Here is a 16162-nt window from a genome sequence, read left to right on the forward strand (position 1 = left end):
TCATAGAGACATTAGTATCAGTGATACTGGCCTTCGTTCATAAAAAGATGCCATTACAACACATATTTAAAAAATGCTGTCTTTAAATTGTTTCTACATTAATTTGGAGAGTAACTGAAATAAATACAATATCAAAATATTAAAAACTTGCGATTAATCGTGATTAATTACAGAAAAAATTTGATTAATTAGTTACATTTTTTTTAATCGATTCCCAGCACTAAACATTATACATGTCTTTACTGTCACTTTTGATCTATTTAAAGGGATTTTTCACCCAAAAATGAAAATGTTGTCATTACTCATTCACCCTCAAGTGGTTCCAAACCTGTATGAGTTTCTTTCTTCTGTTGAACATAAAAAGATATTTTAAAGAATGTTGGTAACCAAAAAGGTTTGGAACAACATAAGGTGAGAAAATGATGATCAGTTTTGGGTGAACTATCCCTTTATTGAGTCTTTGTTAACCCTTAATCGTCCCTTGGGGTCCAGCTGACCCCACTGGACTTTTCCTCCATTTTTTAAAAGTGTTCCCTTCATCTCAGGACCATGAGACTCGGTGACTTTTCCTAAATAATCTATCTAAACATGCACAAAAAATCTGGGCTTGATTTGGTTGTTCTAAAGGTGTGTAAAAAAAAAATTACCGTTTAAGTCCCTCGGGGTCAGATTGACCCCACTAGAGCCCGACCGATATATCGGCGGGCCGATATTATCGGCCGATATTAGGCTTTTTCCAAACTATCGGTATCGGCATTTATGATGGCCGATAAATGAATATTTTTAAAAAAATAAAAAAAACCGGACGAAACACCGCTCAAACACATTGAGTGTTGGCGTTTCATAGTTTGTCCACCAGAGGGCACCCTACAACGTGCCGGCTGGCAACACCACCAGCTGATCCAGCAGAGTCATGCTGAGCTTCAGCGCTGTGAGCGTTGCATTCACAACACAGATCATCCGCGAAGTGCATGTAAGTTGGCAACGAGCCATACATTGCTTGAATTGAATAACAATTAAAAGAACATCCCCACCAGTTCTCTTAACTCAAATAACATGACAATTTGTAACTGCCAAGTCCAGTTTTGCTGTTACATGCAAGCCAAGAGAGCTGGTAATTACGCTAGGTTACAGTTGACTGACTAAGTTTAACTCGGACATTGTGACTGAATAAGATGTATTTCTTTAATAGTCTGACAGTTTGACAGCATGAGACGTATCATCTCTCCCCTGCCCGTTATTTTGAAAAAGTATACATATTTCTAAATTATAACTTATCATAGACGCTAACCACAAAGCTAGCTAATGCCATGGCTATCAGTGGGAGACCGCTAACATTAATGCGCCTTGGAAATCACAACAAACTTATTCTGCCTAAATAAAGTAATGATTACTGTATTTATAACTAGTATATTTGTAGTTCCAGTCCCTGCATTGTAAATCATAAGTTAGGCTCGTGAAGAGTGAACGAAAGTGCGTGACTTCGTTCAGACGCAGCATTAACAAGTCAAATAATGGATTTACTGCATCATCATAAGTAGTAGATTTTAGAAGGCAGGCAGCAAATGATGATTGAAAATGGTTTGTGGTAGCTTGATGGATAGAATTAAAAGAGTGCATGTAAAGGGATAAGCAAGTTGACATTGTAATTATAAGGTGGCTCATATTTATACTGTATATAGTTTATATTTTGCTGTTGTTGTTATTTATCAGAACTTCTAGAACTTAACTGAATATTTTTTCCCAGTCTTGCTCAAAGTTATATTTATAAAGCTTACCACATCTATTAATACTGGTAACTTAGATTTTTTGTTTTTGTTATTGTGTTTTCGTCCAAACGACTTTAAGTTTCATATCTTAAGTTTGTATTTTTATACATTTTATTTATCAGAACTTTAATATATTTTTATGTTCCTCTGTTCTGTTGTGACAATAAAACAAGTTTATTTTTAAACTGCATTATCATGTTATTTTAGAGAGGCTGAGGGATCATGAATAACTACTTATAACTAATGTATAAGGGAAATCTGTTTAAGTGTTTTTTACGCGTTTCTGTTATTTTATTTATTTATTTTTAATATATATCGGCTGATATATCGGAATATCGGATTTTTAAGTGACCAAATATTTGTATCGGTATCGGCCTTAAAAATCCTTTATCGGTCGGGCTCTAGACCCCACATTGAAAATGAATGGGAAAGTGTAAAAAATACATTTTTTTCACTTTTTTTGTCAATTTTTTTTTACTAAATCCAGTATAAATTTGAAAATTTCCACATTTATATCAAGGTCTGGTCCTAGAGCATAAACACAAAGTAGAACGAACTTTCTGTCTCATACACACACGCACACACACTCACAAACACACACATGTGTGTGACTGCAACAGAGATCATTTTTATAGAAACTGGCAAATAAAATCAACAAAACTGGCATAAATCTGAAAGATTTTCATACATAAATGAAGTACTAATACTAGAGCACAAATGCAATATGGAACAAGCATGTTCACTCACACACACACACACACAAACACAAACACAGGTGTCTGGAGCATTTTTTGGGATTTTGGCAATGAATGGGAAAATGTAAAAAATGCTTTTTTTTTTTCACTTTGTTTGTAAAAAAAAATCAACTAAATCCAGTATAAATCTGAAAATGTCTACATTTATATCAAGATCTGGTCCTAGAGCATAAACACAAAGTGGAACGAACTTTCTGTCTCATACACACACGCACACACACACACACACAAACACACACATGTGTGTGACTGCAACAGAGAGCATTTTTATAGAAACTGGCAAATAAAATCAACAAAACTGGCATAAATCTGAAAAAATTCCATACATAAATGAAGGACAAATACTAGAGCACAAATGCAACATGGAACAATCATGAGAAAGAGAGGGAAAAGGGCAAATAAAAGAAAGATGAAAGGCAGCTTAACTTTTGCATAACTTCCCTATGGACCTCTATTGAATAATGTGGCCATTGCACTCTCTTTCTCTTTAACTATAATTCCTAAAGTTTTTCCACAAACCTACAGATGGTGGTATTCTATCCCTAACACATAGAGCAATGTCCAAAAACTATTTATATTTATTTAAGATCATCATTCAAGTGATTTTTTCATAAAAAAATGATTTTTAATGAGCCAATTTATGACATAGTTAAGTATTTGTGCATTAAATAGGTAAAAAACTACCAAATACCCACAAAAACACAGCATAAATGTATAGTTGAGAAGTAAATAAAAAAAATGATATATAGTTTTCCATGTAAAAAAATTATATTTCATTATGCAATCGCTCTGTAAAAGTTTGGGGTCTATCTGACCCCAAGGGACTCAAACGTAAACCCTACTTGAGGGGCGATTAAGGGTTAAATAAGAGTATTCTTTCAAAAAATAATAAAATCGTATTGCCCCCGAACTGTAGCCGCACAACTAAATAGAACAAAAACAAAAACAACAAAAAGAACCGATAACTCGCTCCATCCCTAGTACTGATCGACATGCTCTGGAGAGGAATACGGGTCGGTACCTGTTGTGTGCTGGTGCTGCTGGAAGACGACTGTGTGGACGAACCGTCAGACTTCAAAGCAGCAGCGGCGTAAGTCAACCTGTCATTCTGAGGAGACACTGATAGAAACAAAAAGGTAATAATGATTCTATGATTATTACAACATTGACTTCTGTGTACTTCTTTAATTTAATCATAAAATTACTATCGTTTTGCATTGTTTTGTTAATAAGTACAGTTACTAATAATAGTACATGTTTGTTTATTGGAAATTTAACAAAAAAAAATTTTTTATAAGGAAAATTGTAATATTCCACTCTTATTAAATGCACTATTGTTCTTCTATAGTATCATACTGAACTAAAAGGAACACTCTTTACTTGTTTTCTGTGTAATCCAGTCACAATTTGAAGAAAAGTTTTAGTTTTTCATGAGACTTTGTGACTTCCTACTTTTTTTCAATATATTAAGGAGTGGAAATGTCTAACAAGTCAAATAAGTGCTCCTATGCCACCACCTACTGGTTATAGTGTTTTTTTGCCATAAAGTGGCCAGCACCTTTAAACTTTTAGTTTTACAAATCATCACACTAAAAATTATATTAAAATTAGACAATATTTAGAGCTTTGAAGTGCTGGAAAAAGTGTGAAACACTTGAAAAGTGCTTGAATTTCACTCTCAAAAGGTTGTACGAACCCTGAGACGAATAATGTAATACAATAAAAAAAATAAACAACATTTGACTATTTCTTCCTCAATACCATGGGGTGTTACTACACTAAATCCATGGTGAATGTTTATGATTTGTGGACTGAAACCCCTGAATGTTTCAAAATGTTTCTCCTGGTCTCCACGTCAGCTCTGATATCTGTGGTTTATAACAGAGAATGGCAGCTCTTATCAGTTGGGCCCCGGATTAGTCGCACCAGTGTGACCTCCAACCAAATTCCGTTCTGCAAAATGCGACCATTTAGTCGCAGTCTGGAGCCCTGCCATGAACTAAACTAAACATAATGGTTGGTGACAACATGATACATATTGTTGCATTTATGTTTTGTGATATATTGTGACAAGATAACTTGTTTAATCCCTAAAATATGCCAGCTAGGCCCGTTACGATTATTGATTAATCTGATCGTCTGTGATAATTGTGCATTCGGTTTTATTTAAAATCACATTTTGCCATCTAAATAAGGGAAATTTAAGCATTTAAAGAAATGCCATAAAATGTGTTAAAATAGGTGTCTCCTATCGTCTATGTATCATGTCTCAGATTGCATTATACTACATTAATTTCTACAGCATTTAAGTAAATCATATGGGACTTTTTTTAATAACTTAATAACTAAGGACTGATACCAGCAAAGCCATTTGTAATTTACATTTCAATTATATTTATTTGACGCTTTTATCCGAAGCGACGTACAAATGAAGTTCTGTATTGATAATGTATGTACAGTGGTAAAGGTTCAACCATTTATGTAGCCTATGAGAGTCATTATAACCAATTTACTGTATTAATACTGTAATATGCATTACCTTTCAGTCCTGTGCTGGATTTAGCAGTGCTCTCTCTGCTAAAGAACAGACTTCCCGGCTGGATATTTGAGCCAGAAGAAGGGGATTCGTCTTTAACACGGAACTGACCCAGTTTAGTTAGTTTCTGTCAGGAAGAGAGTCAACAGTTCTCAAGAGCTCACGCGTCAAACAGCAGGATATTGAACACAAGCTGTGGAGGAACAGCACTCACCGGTGGAGTCGTGATGGGAACTTCATTACCGTCTGGAGGAGAATGCAGCTTTATAAAGGTGATTCCATACGCTATTGACTGCGCACAAACAGAGAATAAAGGCTCTCAATTCACACTCTTACTGTCAGGTGCATATGGGTTTTAAATTGGCATGAGAGAAAATAATTACTGTTAACCTTGCTGTAAGGCTGACTGCACACAATCTTCACGCAGTCCCACTTCTCCTGCGCCGTGGCCTTCACCAGCTGCGTGGGTCCGAAGAAGCGCACCCGGTTTGTGTTTGTGCCGTTACGGCTCTCTGTGGGTGACATGAAGGACGACGTGACCAACAGAACCTACAACAGATCACAAGACACACGCATTAACACCAACAGCTTTGAAAATGACACACTATTCAGAATCAGTTTTATACCTCAAGTGTGCCCAAGCAAACAAAAAACTATTTAATATAAATACAAGATACAGAATATAAAATAGAAACACAAATAGATAAATAAATAAAATAGATATACAAAAATTATAGTTCACTAAAACATGTTACTTTATCTGAATAAACAAATGTTTCTTGATCTAAAATAAACGTTAAGTGAAATAAAATATATTAAAAAATATATATACCGGTATATATATTTAAATAAATGCCTCTGCTAGATGAATAAATGTAATGTAAATGTAAATTACAAATGCCTGTTAATATATTAGGGGTGTAACAATATATTGTAACATTATATCGCAAAACAAAAATGCAACAATTTCGTGTATAGTTCACCAAAATTGTAAGTTTACACAGATTTAAGTTTAAATATGGTAATGGTGCATTAAATAGGACAAGCCCAGAAGGTCACACATTTGAGCTTCCGTGCTTCTATATAAAGAAAATTAACTAATTTAATAAAACACAATATTACAATATTGAAAACATTTTAAATGTATACAGTCAAAGACAGAGTGCAAGCATATGTTTTGTTTTTTTAAACACAACCTAAATAACCCCCAGAAAATATAAAAATGAATTAAAATTAATAAATAATAATAAAAAATATAATGATACTAATATTCAATGATACTAAAATAACACTGACCATAACAAGATGTTATTTACCTGGGTGTATAGGACAGTGGTGGTGCAGAGATGTATTATGCTGAATGTGTTGGTAATTATAAGAGCAAAAAATAATAAGTAGGCACATGGGTGCTAAATGGGTGTCATAAATAAATATGAATTATACACATTGTGCTCACTAGTTGATCTACTATGGGGAAGTGTTAGTTAGGTGTTCATAACTGAGATGGAAAAGCTTTTATTGAAATTTTTTTGTTTTTTCTTCACAAAATGTAACTATAATATCACCTAGCTCTTTATATAAAGTTGGATATACTGTACAAGTATATCCAACTTTACCCACAACTTTGGTAAACACACAACTCAAAATGCTGCTACTGGTGTGCAATAATCATTGTATCATCACCAATGCACTTTACTAATATTCACCAGTGTCTGTTTACATAAAATTAATATTACTTGTGCAATACTAATTATTATTACTCGTGCAATACATTACCATTACCTGTGCACTGTTTCTAGACTTGTATGTGTCTATGGTCTGTCTATACTGTCATATTGTCTATGCATTGTTATGTGTATCAGCACTTTATGTTTATAGTTGCACATAGAGCCTGGAGTAACGAAATTTCGTTCTGCTGGACACTCCTTGTTGTATCGAACCATCTGCTCTGAATGACAATAAAGTTGACTTTGATTACATATAGTATAGTACTCATATCAAGCAATATACACTATGTAGTAACAAATCTCAACTGCTTGATTGTTTATATCGTCACAAAATGTAAACTATATCATTGTCCAGCTCTAATCTGTTAAATGCAACTATAAGGCATGACGATATTAAGATATTATAAACATTAACATAATTTACCGTAAAGCCGCTTTGAAATAATGTGCATTTTCCGAACTTAACTGGATAATATATAAACAAATGTATTGAAAGATAATGCAATTTAGGGCCCTATCATACACCCGGCGCAATGTGGTGCAAGTGTTTTTTGCTAGTTTCAGACCGATGCAGTTATCATTTTCACGTCCAGCGCCACGTTGTTTAAATTGCAAATGCACTCGCGCCCACCTGTTCGCCCACTGGCGTGCTGCTCTGAAAACAAGGTGTGTTTGGGTGCATTGTTGGCGCGTTGCTATTTTGAGGAGCTGAAAACGACTGCGCCATTGACCAACAAAAACCTGGTCTAAATTCAATAGAGCAGTATTTTTGGTGTTATTTAAAGCCCATGTTTGTAATATGCGCCTATACTGCCGTCCAAAGCCAAAGCGCAGTAACTACACATTTGGTCAAAATTGAGTTAAGACTTGAAATGGGCTTTGTGACATCTGTTCTGTCTTGTGACAAAAATTGAACCAGCAAACTTGTCCAGTTTTAGAGAAACGAGCATGTCAAAATTGCAGTAACTACAAAATCCAAGCCAATACCAAGGCAAACCGCAGTAAGTGATGTTACTGCGTTCTAGCTTTGTTTCCCCGTTTTTGACACAGCAGATACTGCGGTTTCAGCCTTGTCATGATGGGGATTGTAATGTATGCGGTTTGCCCCGATCGTAACACAGAAACAATCCCGCAGCCATATGATGGTTGAACTCGCGTTAAAACGCAAATATTCAAAGACTGGTAAGGAAGATAGCAAAATAATAACTCATAGTAAGGCAACTGACAGCTTTATAATCAGTTAACAATGACTAGCCAGCCGCTAGCAAATTTTGACTTACCTGTGCTGCTCTATTAAAGGCAATATCCTCCGACAACGTAAAGATAATCCGATTTAATCACGTTGGTGTTTGTTGATTCGGACATCTCTCTGTTTCAGGCAGCTAATCCAATTGTATTGACAGGGGTTACTCCTTCAAAAGTTAGCTGGGTCTGGTAAAGTTATCTTGTTAGACAAATTTACTCTAAAAGTTAGCGGCGCCAGTCAGCAGGTGACAACCGGACGAGCACAGCCGGCCGACAGCAAGCACACTAGGAGAAAAAGTACACTTGCATAATGTACTGAAAGTACTCTATTTTCACGCACTAATTTCGTAGGCTACTTAATATACAAAAAAAAAGTGCCAATCAGTTTTTTGGATTTCACAGATAGGCTAGCTAAGAATACATAATAATTATATTTTAATTATGAATTATAGCTTCAAGGGTGTAGATAGCATAAATAGGAAATGTACATGTTTGAGAATAGCTTAGAAGTTAGGGTAAAGGGAGAAGAAATACGCAAGTTAACTTACTCTCTAACCTCTAATTCTAGGAAATGATGTATGGCCATATTAAAGGGATAGTTCAACCGAAAATGAAAATTATGTATTATATAAAGTTTATTATTACTATAAACATGTATTAAGAAGCATGAAAAAAGTTGGATGAACACATTTAGTTTGTAGATACTGCACTTTGCCTTTGCAATAGTGTTTTAGTTGTTTAAGGTCATCCAAAGGCAGAGTGCAGTATCTGCATTTTGGGGGTCAAAGATCACATCGGTGGTCATGGTTTTTATCTATAAAAAATTTCTTCCTAAGAAGGCAATACATGAATGCATTACCACTAATCTACCCACAACATGTTTGACTGGCTGGTGTAAAAACTTTAAAGCCATTTTTCTCAGTTTCAGTGTTTGCGTAGTTACTGCACTTAGCCTTTGTAGGGCAGTATAGACGGGTGCACAACGTCCGTACACTCTGCTTATTACACACAGCAGCAGCACACAATCATTATTAAATATTAAAAATAAAAGGATTCCTCTCTGGAGAAGCGTTCAGTCTTTCGCTCGCAAATTCCGTCATGTAAAGAGCGAATCCGCCATGGTTTCTGGCTTTTAAAGGGAATGACAGATGAGACTCTGATTGGTTTATTGCACGTTACGCCCAAAACACACCCATGACTCATTAAGAGACTAGGGACAACACTTTTGGATTCGGACACGTCCTAAGTGCACCTGCGCCATGAGCTTCAGACCATGCGCTCAGATCGCTAAATTAGGGCCCTTAAACCGTTTGATTGAAGCTTGTAACTTTAAGACGCACCTCAAAGTCTTGATCTTTGACTGACGTGGAGTGTCCAACAAGGACCTCAATGAAAGCAGAGCCTTCATTTCCAATGTCTATGCTGTGAATTTGCTCTTCCTTTTCCAACTGGAGAAACAACAGAGACAAACATGTAATTTAAAGGAATAATTAATACAGTTATTAGAAGAAGTGCTGTTCAGTTAGTATCTTGAAAATAAAAAAGATTTTTATATATTTATTTAATGTTCTTTTTTATTTGTTTATTGTTAAATAATAAAAAATATTAATAAACAGAAATAAAAGTCATACTTGAAGAATGACTGAAACTTGCTTCTCTCCAGGTCTTGCAGCTTTCCATTTTCTGTACGTGTCAGAGCTCAAGAGGTTGTCCGCTTTGTGAGTCTGTGCAGAAGGATTGAACAAGTCTCTTAAACAAACAACACTTTATTTGGCCTTTTATATACTAGCTTTATTCTTTCTCATCTTGTTAGAGTGTTTAGACAGATGTTTTAATAACATCTCGTATTTAAACTTCAGCATTAAATACAGAGTTAGAGTTTCATTTCTTTGAATCATTTCAAGTGATCAGTTTCAATAGATCGCTCACTGTCCTCACATACAGAGTCTTCTCTTATTTGTTTATTATTGTATGTTAAGTGTAAAGTGGCTTTGAGCTTTCGGGAAGCCATTAAAGCTTGATTAAATATAACAAGTCTACTTACATTATCCTCACTGCTGCAAGACACGACGTGCTTAAGTTTGATGTCAGGCATGTTCGTCAAATTAAATCCAATCCTGAATACACTGTGCAACAAAAGAAAAGTTTCATTAATAGTCAAAATAAAAAATGTAAATGAAATCTTAAAGGGATAGCTCACCCAAAAATGAAAATTATCCCATGATTTACTCACCCTCAAGTCATCCGAGGTGTATATGACATTCTTCTTTCAGACGAATATAATCGGAGTGAATGCACGTACGTACGACAGTTAGCGGAAGTTAGAGATTACTGTTTGTAAAGTCTTAAATATGGATATTTTTCTTACACAAACGCATCACTTCGCTTCAAAAGGCCTTTATTAATCCCCCGGAGCCGTGTGGAGGACTTTTAAGATGGAAAGATGCACTTTTAGGGATTTCAAAACAGAAACAGCCATTCACTGCCATTATAAACCTCGGAAGAGCCATTTTTAATATAACTCCGATTGTATTCGTCTGAAAGAAGAATGTCATATACACCTAGGATGACTTAAGTTGAGGGTGAGTAAATAATGGGCTAATTTTCATTTTTGGGTGAACCATCCCTTTAAAGATGCAGTAGACGTGCATAACACTATGATCTAGCAATAATTAACCTCTGAGCAATGAATTACCGTGACTTTTTCCACCAACTTTCCCGTTATTTGAGATTTAATAATAATAATTCAGACGGATTCACTAATGAAGCACTCGATCTGTGAGTTGACTCAATAGAATGATTCAATCACAAATCAGACATCGAAACATGGCTTGCAAGCAGGTTTTAATCTACTGTATCTACATAAGAGTAATGTATAAACATTGTAGTAACTAGGGTCAGATATTAACTAATACACACACAATAATAATGCAAGAAAAGTGACAATAACGACATTCAAATTTAAAATATGGCCATTTCTGTCCACAGTTTCGCTAATCTAATCGAAGATGTATTTTATAATATTCTACCCAACTATATGACATAAATGCATAAGTGTTTTGGCCTCATACAAAAATTATGATGAACTCAAATCATTATCCAAAAGAGACAGACTTAGAAACAGTTATGTTAGCATCCTGAAACATTTGAATATATTTTGTTTACACCGAGTATCCGTTAAGACTAGCTGTCATTCATAGTAATACGAGACTGAGTGCATCAACAACTTGGACCAAATGACTGTCTACAATGTCTCTGGTGTAGTTTAGGTAATATTCGACCCTTAAAGCGACTAACTTAGTTAAGTTAACTAGCATGCTTCATTCACAGAGCCATGTTAGCGAACAATAGAGCTGCATTATAAAGGTCATTAACGCGACAGAAACAGGGCTGAAATCATTCAGACACGATATTGAATTAAACCAAGAACACTGTACCGAAGTCCAAAGTCCGCAGACCTCAGTTATGTGGCTTATTGTAGTTTGTGTGAAGACTGTTTCACGAACACTCAAGCATACAAACTCCCTCTCAATTCACAACACATGACATCACTTCCGCCGACCGGCGTATCAGAGGCAGAGCGACGCTTCACAGGAACTCAAGGCAAGAAAGTAAAATAAAGGTCCGTTTTATTTGCAAAACATTCAGAAGAAAATAGTGAAGTTATCAAAAATCTAAAATAAAATGACACATACATTATACTAATTTACAAACTGAGAGCTGTCATACTACATAAAGGAATATGCCATTCATTCATAAATTCATTAATTTTCCCAAAAGAAGAGTTTAGTATTGGCAAAAATGTTATTTACATAAGCATGTCTCTATGTTCCTCAGTCTTTTCCCTTTCTTACTGCTATGAGCACAACATGAGAACCTGAAACGCTGATAAACAGACTTCCACATAGTTGGGTTGTTGATGTTGATGTGGGAATTTTCACTGTCACACAAGATAAAAATGAATAGGCTATCCTCCTGGGACCCAGGAATAGACTTTTGTCCACTGCAGGGCCGTGCAGAGAGTTCTTCAGGGGCAGGGGCTCAAATGTAAAAAAGGGGCAATATATATATCCTTATGCTCATCGAGCCTGCATTTATTTAATCAAAAATAAAACAGTAGCCTAATATTGTGAAATATTATTACAATGTTCTTTTTAACTTTTTATTAATCAAAGAATGTTGAAAATAGTATCACAGTTTCCATCATTGACATTAAATCCTCATATTAGAATGATTTCTGAATGATCATGTGACACTGAAGAGTGGAGTAATGATGCTAAAAATACAGCTGTGATCACAGGAACAAAATATATTTAAAATTATTTAAAAATAGAAAACCATTATTTTAATAATATTTCACAATATTGCTGTTTTTTATCAAATAAATGCAGGCTTGATGAACATAAGAGACTTCATTCATAAATCATGCTGCATAATATTAAAAACTGGTAACGTTAATATAATAAAGTCCTTTCACGTAACCATTTCGCCAGCCTACACTTCGCATAATAGGTCTGTAGATGCCGGTGGCACTTGGGTTTTGTTAACTTTGATAGTTTCATGAAATAGTAAACAGTGTATCAATATACATAAATACAAGTGAATTTAACACTACTTACCATTAATGCGACTTTTGCTGCTGCATGGTTTTGTGCAGTGATTTATTTGTTGTCAGTTAAAATCCATTTTGTCAGTGATGCAATTTATAAAATGAGACAAACCGCAGGAAATCGTTCCACAAACGTTAGTTCGTCTGTCCATGTCATTTTCAACCGATTTATGAATAAGAACAGAAAATTACCACTTCACATCGCCTAATGGAATTTTAACTTGCTTTGCCAGATCACGATTGGTTGGTGTATATCAGTGATGCGCGGGTCAATGTATAAACAACCCGCACCCGACCGACGTTTTCAACTAACCCGCCCGCAACTCGGACCGCAAAAAAAAAAGAAGAAAATATTGTACCCGACCCGCTTCCTGACCCGCATTTTTTAAAAGTAGTAAATGCTCATCGTAGCTCATTGGGCCATTGAGAAAATGTTTCAGGCCCTGGCGTGGTGTGCTCAGAGGTGCAGCAGCGAGAGCAGGAAGTTCTTGCGGCGGCCCATCATTTTCCATTTCAGCTCCAGATGCATATTATTGATGAACGCGATGTTTATGTTTCGACCCGGCTTGAAGAATTCATCAGCCCACATTTGGAAAAGTGTGAAAGCCCTTAGGAGCGCAAACTGTTATTTTTCTGAATGCTGTAGCCTATGATATAGCCTAGTGTTATGTAATACAGGCTTGATTTATTCATTTATTTCGTTTAATTTTCTTAACAATTAAGATGCTGCATGTGTTTATCCAGTCTAATCGAAGTGTGCGTCTCTCCCCCGACTTTCCCAACAAAAATCCCGCCCCCTCTCAGAAAATACATAAAACTGACTTTAAATGCGTTTAAAAGTAGCCTATTAAAATGGTACAATGGCATTGCTCAGTTCAACGTTTTGGGAAATCGGGCATTTTGTCCCGCGTCAGCATTTATTCAAAAGTTAATAACGCTCAACATTCAAAAGGTAAATAAGGATTTATTGACGATCCGACCGACCGTGACCCGAATATCATTAAAAATATTTTTGGATGACTCGTAACCGCGGGTGGCCGCGGGCACCCGCTCATTTTGGATCAACCCGCGCATCACTGGTGTATATCAGGGCCGGCCCGTGGCATAGGCGGAATAGGCAAATGATAGGGGCGCCACTCATCCTTAGGGGCGCCAAAATGTATTACCGATATTTTATTAATATTCATTTGAAATATTACCAAATAAAGCGCAAAAAAAGCGTCCCCCGCCTCTTCCCAGTCCGCCGCATCAATCTCCCCCCGCCGAGCTACTTGAAGTGCGTCAGAAATATAACGTGCAATCAGTTTAACGTTAGGGGAATTTGTTGTGTCGCGCCGCCTTTCGCCGCATCCAAAGTAGACAGGATTGCTTTTATTTTTTAGGGTGCTTGGCCGCTCGCGCCAGGTGTAGACTCAGTGAAAGTTGCCTGATTATTTATGACGGATGGCCGAATTGTAGTGTCAAAAAAGACAGAAGCCCTCTGAAGCAGGGAAGATAAGGGATACACTGCTCTTCTTACTTAGTATTTGTGTCTTGTTTCTAGTCTAAATATCTAAAAATTCTTAAATCAAGATGCATTTACTAGATAAGTTAAATGACATAAGATATGTTTTCTTGAAAATAAAATCAAAATGAAGTGAGTTTTTTGCTTATAACAAGCAAAATGATCTGCCAATGGGGTGAGAAAAATAATCTTGTTCCTGATTGAAATCTTGTTTCTTTCCCAAACAGAAATAAGATTATTTTTCTCACCCCATTGGCAGATAATTTTGCTTGTTTTAAGCAAAAAACTCACTTCATTTTGATTTTTTTCCCCTAGAAAATAAGAAAAAATATCTAATGTCATTTTACTTATCTAGTAAAGGCATCTTGATTTAAGAATTTTTAGATTTTATACTGGAAACAAGAAATAAATACTAAATAAGAAGAGCATTTTTTTGCAGTGTAAAGACCGAAGTAAAGTGATGTAGGCTAATGAATGAACAGTGTATCTAATTGCATAGTGGTAAAATACTAATGTTCGCTAATTTAATTCGTTATTTTTACCTTAAACTATGCAAGCAGCTGTTCTGGGTTCTCCAGAGGCCACACAGCCAGTGTGATTTTGTAAAAAAAAAAAAAAACATTTTTTTTATAAACGCATGTAATATCACTTTTTTTAATAGCTTAATGTTTTTACTCTGCAGTTTTAAGGGGATATATAGCAATTTTAAAATGTATTTGCCAAAATTAGTAATGATATTTATATACAGGTTCATTTAAAATAGTCAAGTCAACTTTATTTATACAGCGCTTTTAACAATGTAGATTGTTTCAAAGCAGCTTTACAGTGTTAAACAGGAAAAAAATGCAACATAATTTTATTCAGCTGTATAGCCATTCTGGAAAAAACGTTGATGTCATCAGTTCATTTCAATTATCATACAGTGACAGTGTGGGCTTTAGATCAATAATTCGATCAGTAATTTAGTTTAAATGGTTAATTTAGTTTATTATTTAGATTTATTTCGATGTTTAGTTGAAAAATTTAGTGTCCCCAACTGAGCACGCCAAGCCAGAGGCAACAGAATAACAAAATAGCAACATTTTAGGTAAAATTCACATTAAATATCTAAATTTCACAGTTTAATTCCTGGTGAAAACATGAATGCTCATAGTCAAGTGTAAGATTGCTGCCATCTACTGGAAAACAAACACTTTTGCTAGTTCTCAATGAATAGTTTGTGCATGAATGCTAGATGCACTCTTGCTCTTTGTGTTTAGGCTGTAATGTGGCGTAGGTGCTATTTTTGTATAGTTTAACTATCATCAGCCTTTAAAAAATAAAATAATAATAATAATATCATGAACATAATGATGGGGTAGAATGAACTGGACATCATATAAAACAACAACAATAAAAATAAAACATCAATGCATTACAAAAATAAAACTGTATGAGTGTTTCCACAACTTAGACTGATAACGTGTAGTGCTAAACCTTGATACAAGGGGCACCAAATAAAATCTTGCCTAGGGCAGCAAATTGGTCAGGGCCGGCCCTGTGTATATACATGACAAACGGGCATTGGTGAATTGTGTAATACTTTAAAATATATAATATATAGATTTGTAATTAAATCAACACATTAGCTCTGATTATGGAGGGGGGAAAAAATTGGTTTATTTTTTCCCTGAGGCCACACACTCTCTGAAAGGACCATATTTGGCTCGAGAGCCGTTTCCGAACAGAGGAAAATCAGCAGTCAATCAAAACGCGCGCAACCCATAGCAACGCGTTACGGCAACGCCTCAACAGAAATTGTCCGACTTTTGAGCCCGTTACTATTGTTTACATTGTCATGTTATAATAATCACATTTATTTAGTTTTATTGACCACGATATTATCATTGATATTTGTCTGAGAGGGGCACTTTTGATTCATTTTGAAAAAGGGCAGGGGCTCGAGCACCCAAAGCCCCCCCCCTCTGCACGTGCCTGGTCCACTGTAGTAGACATTATATTTTAGTGAATTTCTCTG

General features: G+C 35.5%; 1 protein-coding gene across 2 annotated transcripts in view; it reads right to left on the bottom strand.

The window, feature by feature from the left end:
* Positions 1–11622, bottom strand: part of xrcc1 (X-ray repair complementing defective repair in Chinese hamster cells 1) — a 35633-nt gene extending 24011 nt beyond the window's left edge. Inside the window, exons 1-8 of one of the 2 annotated variants that reach the window (XM_079837199.1) lie at positions 11470–11622; positions 10077–10158; positions 9664–9756; positions 9373–9480; positions 5451–5609; positions 5275–5352; positions 5064–5187; positions 3546–3643 (exon numbers count right to left, since the gene is read on the bottom strand). In XM_079837199.1, the coding sequence (XP_079693325.1) occupies positions 3546–3643; positions 5064–5187; positions 5275–5352; positions 5451–5609; positions 9373–9480; positions 9664–9756; positions 10077–10127 (711 nt within the window). In that variant the 5' untranslated portion in view covers positions 10128–10158; positions 11470–11622. The remainder of the gene's footprint in view (positions 1–3545; positions 3644–5063; positions 5188–5274; positions 5353–5450; positions 5610–9372; positions 9481–9663; positions 9757–10076; positions 10159–11469) is intronic. The other variant, XM_079837200.1, reaches the window with a different exon arrangement.
* Between the last annotated feature and the right edge of the window lie 4540 nt (positions 11623–16162).

Source organism: Gobio gobio, assembly GCF_949357685.1.
Source record: "Gobio gobio genome assembly, chromosome: 15".
Lineage (NCBI taxonomy): Eukaryota > Metazoa > Chordata > Actinopteri > Cypriniformes > Gobionidae > Gobio > Gobio gobio.